The 19,490-nt window shown below is 48.8% G+C and overlaps 5 protein-coding genes across 5 annotated transcripts; all 5 read right to left on the bottom strand.

Moving 5' to 3' along the window:
* Positions 1 to 5,054: 5,054 nt before the first annotated feature.
* Positions 5,055 to 5,359, bottom strand: FSUBG_684 (antioxidant and metal homeostasis factor; the record flags this gene model as incomplete). Its single annotated transcript, XM_036685081.1, has 2 exons — positions 5,055 to 5,212; positions 5,269 to 5,359. The coding sequence occupies 2 exons, from the start codon at positions 5,357 to 5,359 to the stop codon at positions 5,055 to 5,057; spliced, it is 249 nt and encodes an 82-aa protein (XP_036543701.1).
* Positions 5,360 to 7,690: 2,331 nt separating this feature from the next.
* Positions 7,691 to 8,578, bottom strand: FSUBG_683 (uncharacterized protein; the record flags this gene model as incomplete). Its single annotated transcript, XM_036685070.1, has 1 exon — positions 7,691 to 8,578. The coding sequence occupies one exon, from the start codon at positions 8,576 to 8,578 to the stop codon at positions 7,691 to 7,693; it is 888 nt and encodes a 295-aa protein (XP_036543700.1).
* Positions 8,579 to 9,089: 511 nt separating this feature from the next.
* Positions 9,090 to 10,034, bottom strand: FSUBG_682 (uncharacterized protein; the record flags this gene model as incomplete). The annotated part of the gene is made up of 1 exon (XM_036685059.1): positions 9,090 to 10,034. One exon carries the CDS (start codon positions 10,032 to 10,034, stop codon positions 9,090 to 9,092), a length of 945 nt encoding a protein of 314 aa, XP_036543699.1.
* Positions 10,035 to 10,434: 400 nt separating this feature from the next.
* FSUBG_681 (sterol carrier 2) lies at positions 10,435 to 11,866 on the bottom strand (the record flags this gene model as incomplete). Its single annotated transcript, XM_036685048.1, has 2 exons — positions 10,435 to 11,317; positions 11,373 to 11,866. 2 exons carry the CDS (start codon positions 11,864 to 11,866, stop codon positions 10,435 to 10,437), a joined length of 1,377 nt encoding a protein of 458 aa, XP_036543698.1.
* A 1,881-nt stretch (positions 11,867 to 13,747) lies between these two features.
* Positions 13,748 to 16,224, bottom strand: FSUBG_680 (uncharacterized protein; the record flags this gene model as incomplete). Its single annotated transcript, XM_036685037.1, has 2 exons — positions 13,748 to 15,502; positions 15,553 to 16,224. The coding sequence occupies 2 exons, from the start codon at positions 16,222 to 16,224 to the stop codon at positions 13,748 to 13,750; spliced, it is 2,427 nt and encodes an 808-aa protein (XP_036543697.1).
* Between the last annotated feature and the right edge of the window lie 3,266 nt (positions 16,225 to 19,490).

The raw sequence follows: 19,490 nt of genomic DNA, 5'->3' as shown, positions 1-19,490 counted from the left end.
ATTCTGGACTCGACTCGATTCGGACCAGGTGAATCAACGAACAAGAGCCAAAGGGAGGGGCCACTTCGGCTGCACGGGGATCCGCATTTTGGAACATGCTCGTTGGACTATGGTTTTCGGGATGCGGCGAACGGTGAGTGCGATTGAGTGGCAGTATCGTCCTATGCGTTTGTTGCATGGGTTGCGTGCGTGTGTGCGTGGGAGGAATAGTCTTAGTGTGTGTGTGTGTGTGAGGGAAACAGAGTGTGAGGTGAGGTGAGGTTAGCTTAGCTCGGGCTGTTTGTAGTGGCGTCACCAGTGGATAGGTAGCCCGTGGACTGGGCGAGTTAGGGATTACTATGAGGGAGCTTAGGCCCAGGGCAGGTCCCGTCCATCTCTCCATCTTCCCTGTAGCTTACCTTTAGGTACCTTAGGTTCTCTACAGTTACCTTACGCATTGCTACGGTACCTGCCGCGCCTTACCGTAGGTCTGATCTCCTCACGGCGTGTTTCTGTCTGACCCCCCGCTCATGCCGGACTTCAACTTCCCCTCAGGAGCGGGCAGCTCTAGTGAAAATCGATGACAGTAGAATAGCGCCAGCTCAAGCACCTCAGTCTTTGTTTGTACCTCTGGGGGGAAAGGTACTTCCATCCGCAGCTACAGAGCTAGGAGCAGATCTGGGACTCAATGGGGCGTGCAGTAGGAAAACAATTACCCGTAGTCATGATGCTCTAGTCCAAGGTACTAAGGTACTACAATTAAAAATAAAAGTTGTTACAGCGGGAGGTGGTGATATTCTGGCGAGCATCCATTAAAAAATTTCTGTCACCAAAAGTCAGATGCTTTTTGCGGCCCTTTTCCCATTACACCGGGTTTTTGCCATCCAAACTGTAACAGGCCATGGAAACCCGTTTTTAAAACGCCCAATGCCCAAAGATAGATAGCAAAGAGGAAACTGCGGTAAATTCGGATCTTTCGATTGCATATCCGGTCCTAATTCGGTTGCTTCCATTCATTGTCAGATCCTGCCCTGGATACATAACATGACATGACATTGATGAAAAGCCTCATGAGAGCCCCTAATTTGCTCTGACCTTGCAGGGCCTACGAATTGTGGATTAGCAGGGTCCTGTCCCTGAAAAGACGCTTAACGTCAATCTGACAACTATTCTACCTAGGAGATGCTTCATCCATCCCACGCGTTTCCTACTGCCAGCCTCCTTGAGCTAGAATAGCTTCTCATCACCAAGCGCATCCGTTGAGCCATGTGGGAGCTGCACTGCCTGTTACATCTCATAGGTTGGTGGATTACTGGGGTGGTGGTTGGCAGCGGCTCCGTACCTTAGCACGGAGTTGTAGATGTGGCATCACTTCTCTGACGCCCCTAAGCTACCTCAGGTAGGTATGGGTGCATCTTGAATGAAACGCTCAATTAATAAGTTCATCTGCCTTTCTCAGCGTCAATCAACTGCCGTTACGCATTCAAATTTCCATGCTTGCGGATCCAAGGAGGTTTCAACTGTGATTCCTGTGGATTAATGCCTCAAATGCCTTCAATTTGATATCATGATCACTTTGATCTTGATCGTATTGTTAAATCTCGCCATTCGCGTTATCCATCGCCGAGTGTCGGCGTTATTAGATCCGTTGGCATGGAGGGGCAACAGATCGTCAAAGCTTCCTTCCGTGACATCAGCAAAGCAACTTAACTTAATAAGGTAACATGAGGAAGGAAGGGATTTCCTCTGCCAACAACCAAAACCAAGAATTCATTGTCATGGATACCAATCATGCTCCCTCACTGAATCATCTGCAACCTCCCTTTTACCGGTAACGAGCCAACGGCGCTAGAACCCGCTCGAAAGGATCTCGTGGAGGGCATGCTGTCATTCGACCAAAAAGCCACGGCGATTATTACCCCAAAATACGGTATAAACCGCCAATGCCATCACGGCCGGTATTACGGCTGGTGCACCAAGACACGGAACAGGGAGAAACTATGCTAAACTGTTATACAACAGTGGAGAACCACGTCAATCAATCTACAATTATGGCGTGTACTTCTGAAGGCATCCTGACTTTTCCCCGCACTCTCATCAGACATGGCGCAGGTCCCCCAGATCATCTAGTTAGCACCGCGCTATTGGGAAGCAACTTCGGATCCGTGAACGCACATGAAGCTCCAAATGAGGATCTTCCCCAGACAGATCTTGGTATACACACAACGCATCACTTGAGTCTATCTTCTCTGGTATGCGAAAGGACCGTCTTCGGGTCCAAGGTTCATCCCAGCCGGATGGATGGAGGTCTTTTGGGAAGTGCGGGGAAGCTCTAGCTCAGCCCGTTACGCACTGAAAACACCTTGACTCGAAATCCCTGCAGTATTGCTGCTATACCAACGCTGGACAGTGCTGCGGACTCATGCGGATTGGTGGCCGCAACACATGTCTCCTGTGAGTCTGAACGGTTCACTCAAGCAAAGACCAACTAGCTCAGGATTTCTGGTGCAATCTCCAACAGTTGATCAGACCTCAAGATGATCGCGTCAAAGGCTGCATGAAAACGACTTGGTACAACAGTATAATAACAGTGTCTAGGCCGTGCCTCGCTTATATCAGTACTGTAAACCCACCAGATATGACACGAGCAAGGACTGGCAGAACCACTTGCGCATGTTATGTATGCACAACCAAATGTTCGGCAAGTCAGTTTCCTCTACTTCAGCTGTCTAGGTTAGTCGCCTGAATTCAGTATTGTCTAAGCGACTCATGAATTTGGTGCAACATTTCACGAGCATATCAAAGACGCTATTGGTCAGATTTTACCCCAACCTATGCCAACGCTTCTCATTCAGGCTCCGGGTGGCCGGGCGTTGTTGTTTATGGCAATTGGCAGTTTGCTAGAACAAGCCTCAGAAAATGCCATCGCAACCCACCCTGATACAAGTCTCAGTCATGATTGCGGATAGATGTACCTTGTTTATCAACGCTACATTGACTTAGAGCAACAAGCTTGGGGCATCTGGAGCCTAACGATCAAACTCCCTAGCCACTCTCGTATCCTTGTCCACCCCAAGTTCCCTCGCCGAGTGCCATTTGCTTCTCGAACACGCAACTAGTAGGGGAATGATTGGATGCAGTCTTTGTCCTGTGGCAACACCTCATCTGCCTTCAACTGGTGAAGATCCACCTTCCACGATACCTTCGCAGGGATTGTCAAGATGTGCTTTGCCCCATGTCGGTTTTCTTCCCCGCGTGTCGGTCCAGAGGGAGATTGGCTTGCGAGGTTTTTGGTCCTTGAAAGGGCTTTCAGAAGTGCATAATCTGTGTAAGTGTAGATGCTTGTCGTTTTCTTTACCAGCTTAACCAGCCAACACTATGGATAATGGATACAAGCTTGAAGGCCAAGTTGATGCTAGTCTGTGGTCCATAATCAAGCACGAAGCTGTTATTCAATGTTCTTTACGGAGTACCTTCAAAACAACTGCCTCGAATAAAGGGAGCCGGATCTAGCTTGACCAGGTCGTCACATCTTGAGGAAGGTTGAACCCCATGTTCCTTAGATCATCATATCTGGGGCAGGGTCCGTGGGTTCCTGGGTCCTCCGCGTTTTCAAGCCGCGCTTATCCCTCTAGGCCCCGTCATCAGGCCCGTGCAGTGCTAAACCGGCATCCACTGCGGCTCCGCAGTTTTAACTTGCATGAGCCGCAGTTGTTTTCCCCGCATCGACGTTGCGGCACGCCCCCCGGACCTTGGAGACGCCCTGAGAACGGCTGAGCCCCATCGAGTCCAGCCATGCGTGTAACTGCATCCCTTCCTCCTGGCGCTGTCTGTGATACGGGGCCCCAGGCTGGAAAAGTTGTTGGCCTCATGAGACTTTTTGGATCTGGAGAAACGGAAGCATTTCACGGGGTCTAGTTGGATCCTTCAGCTTCACACTATACCTGATCCAATAATGCTACGGTGAGCTGGCGCCAAAGTGGGTGGCTTTACCTTCTCATGAGGACAGTCTGGAGTCATGATACCCAGATCTGGGGCAATCATGGTCAAATTTTTACCCCAGGCTTTACCGTGTAGGTATTCTTGGGGATGTGCGTGCTCCTTTATTGGCTGATATGCCTTCGATGGCGTTCATTGCGACGAGCCGTCAGTATCAACTTGAAGCGTTTGTCCGAGGGAGGGGCTGTGCTCCATGGACCAAGAAGCTGCTCACATGGGAGCTGATTTCTTGCATGATTGCTTATTGCTTTTTCTGCATCTCTCATTGTTTCTGTGGTTTTGCAGCTCTGTGAAACTGTCTCGAACGGCTGGTCATGATGGTTTTTCGCCCTTTTCTTGACTATCCTCGCACAAAACTCACTCGATTTCCTGGAAAGCAGCGGTATGAGCCGGATTCTACGGTGACTCCATATACACATCTATCTCAGGGGAAGTCTTCTCTGTGCAAACACCGATTAGTTTTGCATTTCCTGCTTGCTCCAACGCTTACTATCGTGTTCAGTGGCTCCCGCGCAGCGCTTCGTACAAGAGTAACGACTTCACAACATTCAAGAGTATGTCAGTTGAGTTGCCCCGTAAGGGCTTGCTGCTCTCGCTCTCGCGTTTCTTCACAAGTTACCCTCGTTCCTTTCAGGTTAACCAGCTTTGGAGGTACTTGCCAGCCGTTAGGTTAAACTTCAGGCTGTTGAACGGTTGGACAAATCAGGACAAAGAGTTTGATAGAGCTGTTGTATGCTGTCCAGCTGGCGAAACAAGCTTTGAGATTGCTGAGAACGACACTTTGGATACGACATTCAGGATTCGTATCATGCGCAATACGTGCTGCACGTCGATCAAAGTTCGCGTACAATGATGGGATGGCGATATACATTCCAGACGATGAAAGATAAAGTTGAATTCAATCAACTGTCTGGATTGGTTATGAGATTTATTTATGAAAACATATGTTCCTCCTTTTCTCGTTGTCCGAGACCATAAACACCGAATGTTTCCCAAGCGCTTGCAAAGCTAACAGATATTCAGATGGATCGATCGCTCGTTACATCCTCGACTCGCCTCCTATCTTGGTGCAGCGCTTAGGCGGCGACCTCGACCGACTGGTCAACACCATCCGCCTTGCCAGAGTTGACCTTCTTGCCAGTCTTTGCGATCTTTTGGAGAACGGTATCGTAGGGGAGGGCGGTGACGACCTTGGCGGTCTGGTTCTCAAGGGACACATCGTAGCTCTCGACACCTGCAAAGAGATATTGTTAGCAGCGGTCAGGGGTCATTTGGGGGAGTTCTACATACCGTCGAGCTTCTTGAGGACTCTGTCGATGGCACCGGAGCAGCCGCCGCAACTCATGGTGATGTTGAACTCGTAGGTGTGAGTGTCGGCCATTGTGGATGTGTTTGTGATTTGTAATTGTGAGGTTGACGAAAATGGCGGGGTATTTTGATATGTATCAATCAAATGGAGTCGCACACGGATGGAAAGCTGATGAGCTGTCCTGTCGGAATTAGAGGTCCGTGCTAAAAGTGGAAATTGAATTATGGGAAGTTGGAGAAGGGAGAGTCAGAAGGGGATTGTAAATAATTTATTTATAGTTGTATTGAATTGAAAGGGGTATCTCGAGTTGCAGTGAGTTGTTGAGAGAATTGGCCGCCGCTGACTGTGACGGCAGAAGTGAATTATTATTAATAGGTAACCAACACTTGTTCTCTGTGCTTGGACGCCGCGATAATTGCGCAATTCGTTGCCTACGCCTCAGGTTCAGATGAAACGTGCTCAATACAACGGGGAAACTTTTCTGAAACGCTTCTGACGGGTAATTACTCCGAATCTTGGCCCTTTTTTGCTTCTGAATCACAGTTTCACTTCTGTTTTCTAAGTCACAGTTTATGCCTTTTATCTCGCTGTTGCTTCAGCTGTTAGTTGAGGAGTAACTTGATGAGTGGCTGAAGGGTCTGTGTAATAAGTGCGACTCTAAGTTATACTAAAATTAGGTGCTACATATTTACAGTCTAAGATCGTCTCTCGTCATCTTGGGCTACGGTGGCATAAGCCGTCGATCAAATAGAGTGATTGTGATTAAAGTAACGGGATCTGAATAACAGATTCTGTCAATTAGACTGTAGTGATTGATCAGCTTTATAGACTGTTTGTAAGGTGAATTCCTCGCAGGATGCAAACGTCGCTTCTACAAAGATGCTACCCTATATGACTCATGACATCTTGGATTCTGTTTCCCCCTCCACTGGTCACTGCCTCGGATTTTGAGCCACGATCAATTTCTGTTCATCTTATCAATCAATCTTTCACGGTACCAAGACATGCACATATGATTCGTCATTCTTGTCTTTAGTCTAGAGGATGCGATACTGACTCACTGGAGCACTGACAAAATACGATACGAAAGAATGGGCTGATGTTGATTTCCCAAGTCCCACCTTTTGTAGCGTGATGTGAGCTTCCACCGGCCACACCGAACCAAGTCAACGGTATGTAGTCTCTAGTCTCGGAGGAGAGACGCCGTTGAAGTAAGGACACTCTTAGTTACTCTCTTATCTTCAGCCGTTTATCCAAAAATGCAACGAAACAATTGCCTTCTAGAAACATTAACCAGAGTCCCAGTCCCAGTCCCAGTCCCTGCAGATGCATGCATCAGCCACCGTTCTCCTGACTAGAAAAATAGTCTATCGGACTGCAGCGAAGTCAGATCACCTGCTAGCCAAGGTGTTCCGTTTATAGTACCATAGAAGGAGCCTCATGAGGCTCTTCCGCAGCGGCTCGGCCCTATACCTTACCCATGGCCCAAGAAGCATTCAGAGCCGAGATACAGGGACAGGCAGATGAGATTATGACAAGTTTACAAGATGAGGCTCTGCCTTGGCGTTATTCTAGAAACAAAGCCACAGGGCGTGTACGATAGACGCCCGTATCCCCCCGGATATCTGGCCGAGCATCCATGATCATGATCTGATCTGACGATAGCAAGGATCGTGGGTTTCGATCGCGGCTGTTTTCTCGGTGTAAAGAGGCTGTGCCTTGCTAGATCTCGATATGTGGACTTGGCCCTCCGTTGAAGTCACGATATAGATAGTTTGACTGTAACTTGCTTGATTTGAACCCCCACGGTGATATGACCGGAGTTTTGGGCATGTTGCAGGGTCTATCATGCAAGATGCACATCAGAGACGTTAATGAGTTCGTGGCCTCTTACGTACGTATGGGCTGGGAGGGTTCTTGATATCGATGATCTGATGTGATGTTGGGCTTATCTTGCGGTGAGTGGGTTTCGGTTTAGCCGGGAGGGTATTAGTAGGGGTCTTGATGGATGGATGGATGGATGGGTGATGTGTCATTTTTTACTTCGTAGATGGGGTAGTTGTATTTGCCATTGTGGTGTAGATGCAGATACTGTGATGTGCATACGGTTGGCTCTGGTGTTGGGCTACCTTATCCATGACCAGGTATCGAAGCACGTGTTTCCTCTCTCTTATGGAGGATCTTGTGGACTGTAATTGTGTATCATTTGGAAGCAGTATGAGTTGAAAAGTAACTATAAGCCTCGGTATTCATAGTATCATCAATAGTATTATCAACTCATTGAAACATACGAGTCAAGTTTCTATCTGACGAGAGACTAGATTACTGATCATATAAATTCATTGGTATAAAGCTCTTGAAAACAGCAGCTCGAACGATACAAACACATCAACCATCATTATCTCAGAGCCAAGTAGGCAGCTCCTTTACAGTGACATGAATCTGCGGCGTCTTCAACTTCTCCTCATCCTCATCCCAAATCTCCGGATCAACCTCAGTAGTGTTCCACAGATCATCAATATCCTCAAGCCATTCCGAAAGCTCACCATCTTCAACATACTCACGGCCCGTTTCTTCATCAGTGTAATGAAATTCAACCTCATCCTCACGTTGCAGGAACTTGTCGAGCTCCCACCGTGGCTGCACCGGTGCGTCCAAGGGTATTTTGACCTCTGCTATATGTGCTACGTCGGGCAGCTGTCTCTTGATCATATGCGCTTTGGGGAGTTTGTTCCACAGGACGTAGATGGCCTTGATGTTTTTCATCCATGGCAGTAGACCTGCGATGTTGTTGATGCTGTAGTAAGCAGTGAATGCCGGGAGTGCAAGGTATTTGATGCTCTCCATTATACGAATGACGGCAGCGTGTTCAACATCATTCTCCCAGTCCACGGCCAGAAGTTGAAAGGATTCCCATTTAAGCCGAGAAACGTAGAGTACATCTCGCTCAGCGTCAAAGGGACGAACGAGGATATCGCCCTGGGTCTCTTCGCGAAAATACCACTCCAAGTTATTCTTCTTCCTCCATTGCTCGACCACTCGGCGACCCTCTTGGCATACAGCGGCACAAGTGGGAATAGGCACTTGAACACGAGGAGGTCGACTCAACTGCTGAATGCCTTGAGTCGTCATGTCGTGAAAGGCAACGCCAGGAGGAGAATACTGTGCCCACCAGTCCATGTTGTACATGTACAAGGCAGCACCACCATCTCCTTCAGGGAGTGTGTGCTCCCAAATAGTGGCACGCACTTCTGGTGGAAGTTTGGGGAATTGAGGGAATGATTGATCCATTGTGAGTTCAAAAGAGCCAATGAATTTTATTGTATTGATGGTCAAAATTGAGGTTGTGGTATAAGTGATGTGGACGAATCAAGGTCAGAGACGCGCTTCAAGCGCGTCTCTGACCGAGGGTTTTATATCCGTATCACAGCAGCGAGTTAGGGCTTTAACTTTCTTTTTCCAGTTCCGTACCGCCAATTAGTTAGTGCTGTGATCAACGAGACATGTCCCTTGCAAGAATCAGCTCAAATGTAATTTCGTTACAGGCCACGTCTGAGAATATGAGCAATGTTAGGCTTCAATACAATAGCGTGGATAGCTTGTCTAGTGGTCCAGTTGATAGGTGCATGGCAACGGTTTTTGCTTAGAAATCGATTGACAATTGACTACTGGTATATGGCTTCAATTGTGATTGATATGATACAATTTAGACGTATACTCGTAACTGCGTAGTCCCTTTCACGCGAGATATTGCCTGTCCAGGCTATGTTTGCTTTCGACGAATAGGTCGATGTAGACCACATCAGATCAGATCAGATACGATGCCGTTGCCAATGCCATTGCCAGGGCCAATGCCAATTGCTATAGCTCTATCACTTTCTCGAAGTTGCCTCACAATATCCCAAGTAGGCACCTGCATGATGGTCACATCAACCCTGGGCACCTTGAGCTCCTTGGTAACGCTGTGAGCAATATCCGGGAAGCCTTCCACCAATATCCCCCAAATGCCATCCATGCGCTTTTGCAGGTCTCGGAGAAAGAGCTTTACGAATTGTCTTAGTTGATTGTGCCTGTCCAGCCGATGAACATGAACCTTTTCGTGAGGCTTTGGCTCTGAAGCGATCTCACATCGCTGCTGGACTGACATATCGGACCACCACTCGCTACCATTTGCTAGACGTGTTGTGATCTTCTCGACGTGGGGGAGGTCGTTGAAGATGACGTATATCTTTCTGAGGTTGGGTGCCCGTAGCATGAGTCTTGCAATGTCCTCGGCATTGTCGAATCTCGACATGCTATCAGCTGACACGGCGAGGTTGACGATGTTGTTGCGCAGGTTCTGGTGCTCCTCGGGGTCGAGCTCATTGCTATTGACGAACCCGTCAAACATATCCCATTCATTTTGAGGCACGTAGAGTATGTCTCTCTGCACGTCAAATGGCCGGACAAGGATTCTCTCTTTCGTTTCTTGGCGATCATACCACTGGAGGTTGTTCTTGGCCATCCAGCGATGAACAACGGGGCGGGCGTCTCTGCAAACATTGTATACTCCAGGAATAGGGACCTGGATACGGGCAGGGAGGCATGGGTTGAAACTGTCCTCAGGACCGAGATCTCGATGTCTCGTCGGGAAGAACTCATATGCCCACTCCTCATTGAATACGTATATCGCGTTCTCATCCTTGGGGAGGGTATATTCACATATTGCTGCGCGCAATTCTGCGGGTAGGTCGTCAAATCGAGCCATGTCAAGCAAACGTCCTTTGTTTTTTGCTTATCACTGTGATATTTTTGTTTTGTTGGAGAGAAGTTAGTGAAAGTGGGAAAGGAGAAAGGTGAAAGGGGATGGATGAAGTGATCTCCGTGCCCACCAGGGTACAAGTTAGTTACTAAGTTTAAGGTGGCGGTTCACAGTAAACATTGGATGCATGCCACATTCAAGATATGCAATATCACGATAAAAACGATTCCCCTCACTGGACAGGCGTACTTGCAATAATAATTCAATTAGAAGTAGAGCTTCAATTAGTAAGAGCTTCCTACAACAGATAAGAGGTATATGTAGTAAATATATTCATGATATGTATTTATTCGACCACATTAACTAGATATACGGATACTCACTCGTTCAAGATCACATACTCTTCCTAAAACCTCGCCTCGACCTTCTTCTCAACATCCTGCAACGCCCACTCACTCCTGTTCTTCTTACTCCTCACCAAATCAACCTGCTCCTGCGTGAACCCCTTGGCCTCAACAGCAGGATTATACCCCAACTTGTTCCTGTTGCCAACCATGGTCGAGTTCACAGCCTGAGCAACTCCTCCATCTGCCCTCTTGTAAACAGTGACCACTGCTGCACCTCCAAGACCGAGATTGTGCTGAAGACAGTATCGTGTGTTGGGCGTAGCACGGTTGTTGGCCCAGCCTCGAAGATGCCAGACCAACTCAGCGCATTGCGCGATGCCTGTTGCGCCGAGGGGATGGCCCTTGGAGATGAGACCGCCTGAAGGGTTGATGACGTATTTTCCTCCGTAGGTGATATCTCCTGCGCGGACGAGCTCATGTGCTTTACCCTTGTCACAGAGGCCAAGAGCGTCAATGGTGATCATCTCATTTGCGCTGAAACAATCATGCAACTCAACCACCTGACAATCGCGAGGTGAGATACCAGCTTGTTGAGTAGCCTCCTTCATAGCACGCTGTGACATCTCATAGCCCATCAGGTCAATAGAGCTTTGGGAGAAGAGGCTTGGTGCATCAGTTGCGAGATGCTGACCTGCGATCTCAACAGCTTGTTCTCGCAGATGAGGACGAGCGTTGAGGAAGGCTTCAGATACAATGATGGCTGCTGCGCCGCCGTCTGAAGTTGGGCAGCATTGGAGTTTGGTCAGGGGTTCGTGGATCATGGGAGATTGGAGGACTTGTTCCTTGGTGTAGACTTGTTGGAACTGAGAGTAGGGGTTCTTGGGCGAGTGAGCATGGTTGATGCGAGCAATCTCTGCAAAGTCCTCAGCCGTTGCTCCGTATCTAGATAAGTCAGTACAACTATACCCTACTTGTGTTATGTATAAGAGCTACTCACTTCTCCATATACTCTCTTCCAGCATTACCAAACATCTGAGCAGCCCCAGGAGCGTTGGTGACACCCCTAGTCTCAGCCATCATCTTGATCGTCGTCCCAGTAGGGTTCTCTCTATCCTTGAAGTTGCTCTGCAGACTGCCCGCGGCCATCTTCTCGAAGCCCACGACCATAACACAGTCAGCAGCACCGTGTTGTACAAGGGTTCTAGCCATGTTGAGGCCAGTGCTGCCTGTCGAGCAGTTGTTGTTGACATTGTAGACGGGAATTTGGGTCATGCCGAATTGGTAGAAGACGCGCTGGCCGCATGTGCTGTCGCCGTAGCAGTAGCATGCAACGCCTTGGTCAACATCATCGTAGTTGATCTGGGCATCGAGAAGAGCTTTGATACCGGCTTCAAAGCCGAGTTCGGTGTAGTCGACTTTGCCACGGGGTTTGATGAACTTGGTCATGCCCACACCAAGGACGTAGACGGGTGACTTTTTCTTGTCAGGCATTGTGGCTGTATATGAGATAAGGTAGAGCTGCTTGCTATGAACGAATACCCGAAAGATGTGAGTTGCTTGAATGAGGTTCAGATGCCAGACCAAAGGAAACGTTGATTTATGTATAAAACATGATATCACTGCCATTAGTTAACAAGTCAACAACCCCAGGATCGACGACTTTACCCCGGCTTTCATCCCAATTCGGTAAACAACTCGGTCCAAGCACAAACTCTCATCAAATAGAATCGATCCTCTCGTTACATTCACTGCCTTAGCTGCAATCATCGGATAGTGCGGGGGCGTCTAAAAAGCAACCGAGATGCCGAGGCTCGTTTGCTGCTTCAACATTTCCTCTTTGGGTCGGCAATAAACTCTCAATGGCCCGTGACTTAGTAACAACAGAGAAATGGAATGGGTTTGGTATGCGAGAAGTAGTTACAGTCCTTTTCCTGGCAGGACTCGGGAGAATTAGTCAATGTCAAGGTCCGCTCCCGGCCGAGTCAGTCGGCGCCGGGTCCAATCGGCCGAGTAGACCAACTGAGATGACGAGGTATAACAGCAAGTCATTTCTAGGCAATTAATTCATATTCTAGATCTAAATTTGTAGAGTAATGCCTTGCTGCAAGGTTCATTCGTTCATCCGTCCGCCTTGTCATTATCACCTTGGACATCCCCTGAAGCCTCACTCTCTCCTCACTTATACCAACTCACAATGCATATCCTCCTCCTAAGCTCTTCAAACCACAACAGCGCTCGCTTCATTCAGTCTGCTCTATCTCGAAATTTTACTATGCTTTTCTTACTCCCCAGACTTCACAAGTCCCTCATCATCCAAACGTCACTCTGATCAACGGCCTGCCCGCTTCCCAACACGACCTCGAAATAGCTTTACAGACACCAAAGCCTCCTGAAGCAGTCATACTCGCTTTCTACAACACCCATGTTCTCGAAGCAGTCACTCACACTCTGATCAGGGCCCTGAAAGCAACCCAGACTGCTAAAGTAAACGAAGAAAAGGACTCTGCAGCAATGCCTCTACGTCTTGTGTTTATCCAAAGCAATGCGATGCAGTTAGAGGCAGATGGTTACAAGAGAGTCGATAAAATAGTGCGAGAAAGTGGTTTGCCTTTTGATCTCGCTCAGTGTCCTCGTCTGACTGGGGAACTCTCTGCCACCGTCCGGGCTTCGCCTGGGAAAGGCCGTGTTGCTGCTTGGTTGGCTACTGTCAGGAAATCGAGGATGGCCCATTTCCAGCAAGATAAAGCACGGGAGAACAAGTCGAATGCAAGAGAAGAATCTGGAGTAGGTGGTATCAAATTGAGATGACTGAAATCGTAATGATTCACTGGCGTGTTTGTTTGAGATGGAGCCGCCTGCGGGGATAATTTTGGTATTGATCCTTCATCAAGTGCTTAATCCTTTCCCACGTCCATCCAATCCATGTGATTGATTTATTGTCCAAAGTCCATTCTATCAATGACTTGACAACAACTTGACTCTTTGGGCCCCTGTTATATCCCAAACACATCTCTTCCTTTCCCTTGGTCTGTACAGGCACAAAGCATACAAATGCTCACGCTTCAACCATCTAACCCTAATGCGCCTCGCAGGGCCACGTATGGCCAACAGTATAAACGCATCTTAATACAAACATTCCCGCAGGGAAATCCTTACCAGCGCCCGCTGAACTTCCCATACCCTGTATATCGTTCTTTTAAGTCCAGTTTGCCATCATCTTTGCAACTCACATATCCACAAACACTCAAACCAATACCTTCCAGCCGCTTAAGACAAAGAAAACTCAGGTAAAAAAAGGGGTAGTAAGAAAATAGACAACTCGAGACTCAAATCTTTCTTTAAACTCAGATAGGCAATATGCTCTTGATTCCATTACTCCCATCCTTCCCATAGCATCCAGTTGTCAAAGTCGTTCAGAGCGGCCGGGACTCCAATAGAATTTCGTTGATACATGAATGGTACATGATGCCTGTATGCATCCCCTTGGAAGCCGTCGACAGGAACTCCAGTAGAGCCCATAGGGACACCATCGAGGTTCATGTTGGTTGCCCTGAGGCAACGATCCAATACTATGCGGAGGTTTTGGGTAACCTCATCTGTCTTAACTTCCGGTCTGGACACACATTCCAGAACAACAGCAAGACAGACCACGTCCTTGGTATCCCGACCACTGATGTTGCGAACCAAAAGGTCCAACGTCTTCTCCACAGTGCTGATAAGTCGCGATGGCGACCAGAGCACAAGGTTCTCTGGGTTGTAGGTCGGGAAGTCGTCTGACGACTCAGGAGACATGCGCAGAGCTTGTGAACCAAGCCCGGTGCTATCAGAAGCTGGCCGAACTGCAGACCGTATGTAGAAGCACACACTCAAAGCCGCCTGGATAATATCCTTCTTCAGTACCTGGTGATACATCTCGGCAATATCTTGGAAGTGCGCTAGCATAGGGTCCAGCTCATCTAGGTATTTCATGATTACCATTGAGGATCTCAGATATGCTCGAGAAATTTGACCTGGTGCGTCAGATGCTCCTATAGCGAAAGGTCGATAAAGTGCAAGCAATGGCCGTCGCACATGCATATCCAGGATGACCCTTGACCTCCATTGTTTGCTCTTCTGTGCATCACTTAGAATGCCCTGCCTAGGGAAAATGTAGTTGATATCATCAAGGAATCGCTCCAGCTTGGCTCCCACTTCCAGGATCTCTTGATAGTCTCGAATTGTATCGATGCGATTCAACATGTGTGCAACTTTCATCCGCACGCCCAGAGTCATGGCTGCATAAACTTGCATCTGATTGTCTGTAACCACGTCTATGGGTTTCGACTGTGTTAGCTCTTTCATATCTGGGAAAAGCTCAATGTCATCCAAGTTGCGGGGCGGCCGACAAGTAAAGTCTCCTTCCCGTACCAAACAAGGGAGATTGCTTGCGAGTGAGATATGGAGGTCCATATCAAGAATCGTGAACCATAATCGCCGCCGCATTTCGCCGAAATATATGGGGATTCGAGGTTCAAATTCGGAGGGATCGCGGTGAAGACCCATTGTCATGGCCATGCGTACGATGGAGCCCAGAGATGTCCAAGAGTCCTGGATCCGCGGGGTGATCATTCGCTGCGCATGTAAGAGCAAAACTTCGACCTGAAGTACCTCGAACTCAACCAGCTGTTTTCCTCTCAGACTATCCAACCATGTTCGTACAAGAGCGCATGCTGTTGGGATATGGACGCCGTCAGATCGCTCGTTGCCAAGCCCTTTTGATTTAGTTTCAAATCGGGATGCGAGCGAGCAAAGTGAAAGTAGTTGTGGCAAAAAATACTCGGACTGTATTTTCCCTTCCCAGAAAAGATTATACTGCTCCATGAACATGGGTAAATGGACGATACGATAGATGGTCTCCGATGTATCGACATATGAGGCGACAAGCCTATCACATACTGCCTTTTTAGGTAGGATATCGGTCATCCGCTTCTGAACGGGCATCATCGAGTCCACAAAGACAGTAATTGGAGACAGAGATTTCCGGTACTCGTCAATGAGCGCTTTGTGAAAGCGCTTGAAGTTTAGTAGAACATCTCGGACGCCATTGTTATTCGAATTGTTTGCCATGAACTCCTTGGCTTCGTCAAACTATGAAGTTTAGCAAATATGTACTTCAAGGTGATATCAAGGACAATTACCAGATTGAGCAAGACACGAGGACTATTTTGGCCGTGGTACCTTGTTCTCAACGCTCCTTGCTTGACTGTCAGTCCTCGGATGGTCTCAGAAGACGCAGCAATTAGCCTGCCACCACTGCCTTCCGAAACAACGGGACTTCTGGCCATGAGCTGCCTCTCAAGCCTTTCCATGCGCATTGACAACTCTTCGAGTGAAGGCGCAGCCCCAGTATCCCCATTACGAATAGGACCATACGTTGAATCGTTGCTAGGGAGAGGAGTGCCAGAGTTGAATATGCCGGGGTTGCAATTGCGCTTCGCTGGTCGAGTTGGTTCTGGGATTTCGGTATCTGAGCCTTCAGAGAGGTTTGCGGAATCATGATCCATAGCATATTTACAGGTTCGATTCGATTTCTGGCATTGAGAACAGGGACAAAGCCGATCGCATCGTAGTTTGCGCTTCCGGCATTCGGTGCATGACTTGACTGGCCTAGGTCTCTTGACACTTCGTTGTTGCTGCTGCTGTTGCTGAGTGAGCGCGAGACCCTGCGATGGCGTTTGCTGGTGTAGATGATGCGGTGGTGTTTGTTGCTGCGATAGCGGCGCATCGTAAGCTGTTGAGCTTAGAATAGGCTGTGAAGCTGTGGCCGGGGCGCTACCACTATCGTGGGTAATGGAGTGCGCTGTGGTCATCTCGGGCATGCCTGTGGCCATGCGACTGACTCAGAGGACTATACGATGAGGATAAAGCTCGAAGCTACAAGGGAACGAGCGATACGGTGGAAAAGTGGTCGGCGGAAGCCGTATGCGAATCAGAGAGGCGCAAGTACGCGAGGTCGAACAAACGGTCAACGAGCGAGGGTCCGGCGAAAGTGCGCTGACCAGTTTCGAGGACTGAGCAATAGGCGGGATGCGGTGGTATTCACGATGCCGATGACAGCCTCGGCTGGGAAAGGTAGACAATGGTAGGTCGCTGGCGCACTGGGTTCGCAACTGACATGGCGGATAACGAAACAGAAGGAACTCGAGCAGAGTTATGGAGGAAGTCAAGCCAAGAGCAGAGTTGTCTAAGGCGAAGCCGAGACGGATGGGCAAGTTAGAGCCTAGAGGCACAACCAGGCACACACAGCTTCGGATAGGAAACGGGGCACAAGGCACGGGACACGGGGGACAGCCAGGACCACACCGGTAGACGTAAGGTTGGTGGTAGTGTAGACCTTTGGTTGCAGATGGGATGGGACGGGGCAGTTTGAACTTGCCAGGCCAGGGTCTTTGAGCTTTACCTTGTTCGAACGGGACGCAGTCGACGCCGTGGAGCTAGCCTAGAGCTCAGTGGCAGTGGTCCGGTCCGTTGCCTCTCTTCTTTTTCTGGTTGTTCCGTCTAATTCAGCCACCCCAGACACGCGCACGCAGCAGCGCACCTGCGGGCCTGGCTACCTGGCTGCAGATGAGAGCTAGGGTAGTGGACCCGTTGCGTTGGGCTGGGTTGGAGTTGGGCTGGACCTCCGTAGAGTCGTACCGGAGGGATATTCTCGGTTTGTTAGATACGTGATGGTCCCGAGGTGTGATTGGTCTTGAAGCGCATTGTGTGAGGTACACACAAGGATGCTTGAATGTTGGCTGCTTGATGGTGGGATCTAGCACATGGCACAGCGATCACCAAACTCCTTAATGTTGACTTGAGTCAATGACTGAGTCGTTCGTTCCGGGACTGCTCAAAGGCCTGGAGGCGCTGGAGTCGCCGTCTGGAGCTGGAAATATTTTAACTTGGCGGGGGGCCGGTTTGATCGGCCGATGGAGACAATTCAACGGACCCAAGACACGGTACCTTGTCTTTGATAGGCGTCAATTATAGGGACCAGAACCTGGCTAGAACGTCAGAACGGGTCCAGTTCTTGGTATTGTAGATCGCTTGTGGTCGCTTGGCGAGAGAATTGGCTATTGTGTGTGTCAAGTTGAGCAAGAGAGGAATGTATTGTATGGGCAATATCACGATTGGACCCTAGAAACAACAGAAATGTGACGAGGTGGTCATTCTCAAACGATCACTTGAATTTAGGTTGTTTATGATAGATGATGAAATAGATGTTCTCGGTGTGCAGTATCCACCATGTTGTGACAGTGGAGAAAAGGCTCCTCCTTCTCTTTTATCAGACTGGATTCTGATATTAGACGGACTCTGCCACAGAAGGCAGGTACGAAAAGGCGTAATTACCTTCGCAGCGCCTAGCATTAAGATTAGGTGGTTGTTGGGAAAGGCACCAGCAGTTGTAGTGGTGTCCTTCCCTTTCATCTCGGAGCCGATCTCTGGGCCCAGACCATTAGACCTTGAAAGCAGGTGGTCTCGATCGCTGCTGTGCTCCCCCAAAGGATACATGAATCACACGTGATAGATAGCTAGGAACTGGTCCTGAATTCCGTGTTCGCTATCTTGATTCAAATGTAATCATCATCGGCACCTCCTCCTTCTGTGATCGACAGCCTCGACCGGTCGTTTCACTGTCCATCCCTATTCGGAGCCACTATCAAATGTCACCGCCTGGAGTCCTCAACATCGAAAATGCTTGGCCGCATGGCTCGTGCCAAACCAGGAACATCCATAAAAGATTATCAAGAGATGACCAATCCGACGAAAGCCGAGAAAACGCACAAAGAAAGAGAATTTGATGAATCTAGCGGGGGGCCTTGAATGGAGATCTGCATATGTAACTATGCCGATCGTGACACTTGACTTACAGCACAGGTACAGCACGGTTTTGCTTGGCCCATCAGCGGGTTCACCACGGATTCAAAAATAATCCTTTCGGCCGACTCATGTGCTCCATCGAATCCCCAGTCTCCTCCGCACGCGCAAACCCGTGCTTTTCGCAAGCATTTCCATTCAATCCCCGGGCCATCGACTTACACAAGACAACACAGTCTCACTTTTACTTTTATTATGGGGTCGTGAGATATGTTCAGCATAAGCGTCATTAGCTAAGCCTCAATTGTTGCGAGTCTCAAATGACAGAAAAAGAACGGAATGGCAAGGATTTGGTTTGCGATAAATGATGCTCGGCCTTTCGCTCTCAAAAAAAGTCTGAATCGAGCTGCTTGACTAGACACAAGCGCCTGCGTGGAACGACAGCCCATCTGCTGGTTCTCCGCCAGTTGCCATAGTTGATTTTGGCTTCTCATTGGCATTAACATGCTCGGACAAAATGGCCCAATTGGCTCCTTGAGGCTAGAACCATTCTCCACCACGTTTCACCCTGGTTGACGTCCCCAGAGTCCGGAGGAGTCCAAAGTCCCAGACCGAGTCGAGTCGAGTCGCGAGCCGCAGTCTGACTTGGACCATGCCTGGTGTATCATGTGCTCCGAATCATCAGCCATAAATTTTACATGCGCCGCATGCGCCTGAACTGCTACGACAAGTAACTCCAGTCGGCCGACAGTGTGCTCCGTGCTTCTGACTTAGGTGTCGGGTTTCTCGGCTCCGAGAAAAATCCCCATTGTCGTTATTCGTTCCTCGGATCGTTCTCGACAAACGCTAATATGCCCTGGCCAGGGGATGGGCACCTTCTATTACTGTCCATTGCCTTTCAGCTGCGCATTCCTGGCCTCAGGGTGTAAGAAGACTTCTGACTTTAAACTGAGGTGCCAAAAATACTTAGTCTAAGATCCTCTATATCTATACTAAATTACACTAAGTTTATCTGAGGCTTTTTTGTCATCAACGATAAAGGTCCTAAGTTTTATTGCATCCCCTTGCTTGGTTAGCTCCTGATGAGACTTTCGCTCAGCAATGCCAATCAATGCCGGTTCACATCCAGGTTTCTCATGGACCAAAATGCCGCGATGAATTGTCATAAATGCAATCTCCCAATGCAGCATAGCTGGAATGGAGTGCTCGCTAGCCGCCTCTGCGAACTGCTGTCTTCATTACGGAGTAGTCCAGGATGACTGCCATGCACTAGACA

This window comes from Fusarium subglutinans (genome assembly GCF_013396075.1).
Source record: "Fusarium subglutinans strain NRRL 66333 chromosome Unknown NRRL66333_c0000003, whole genome shotgun sequence".
Lineage (NCBI taxonomy): Eukaryota > Fungi > Ascomycota > Sordariomycetes > Hypocreales > Nectriaceae > Fusarium > Fusarium subglutinans.
Note: the sequence above shows the minus strand (reverse complement) of the source record. Positions and strands in the feature narration are given on the sequence as shown.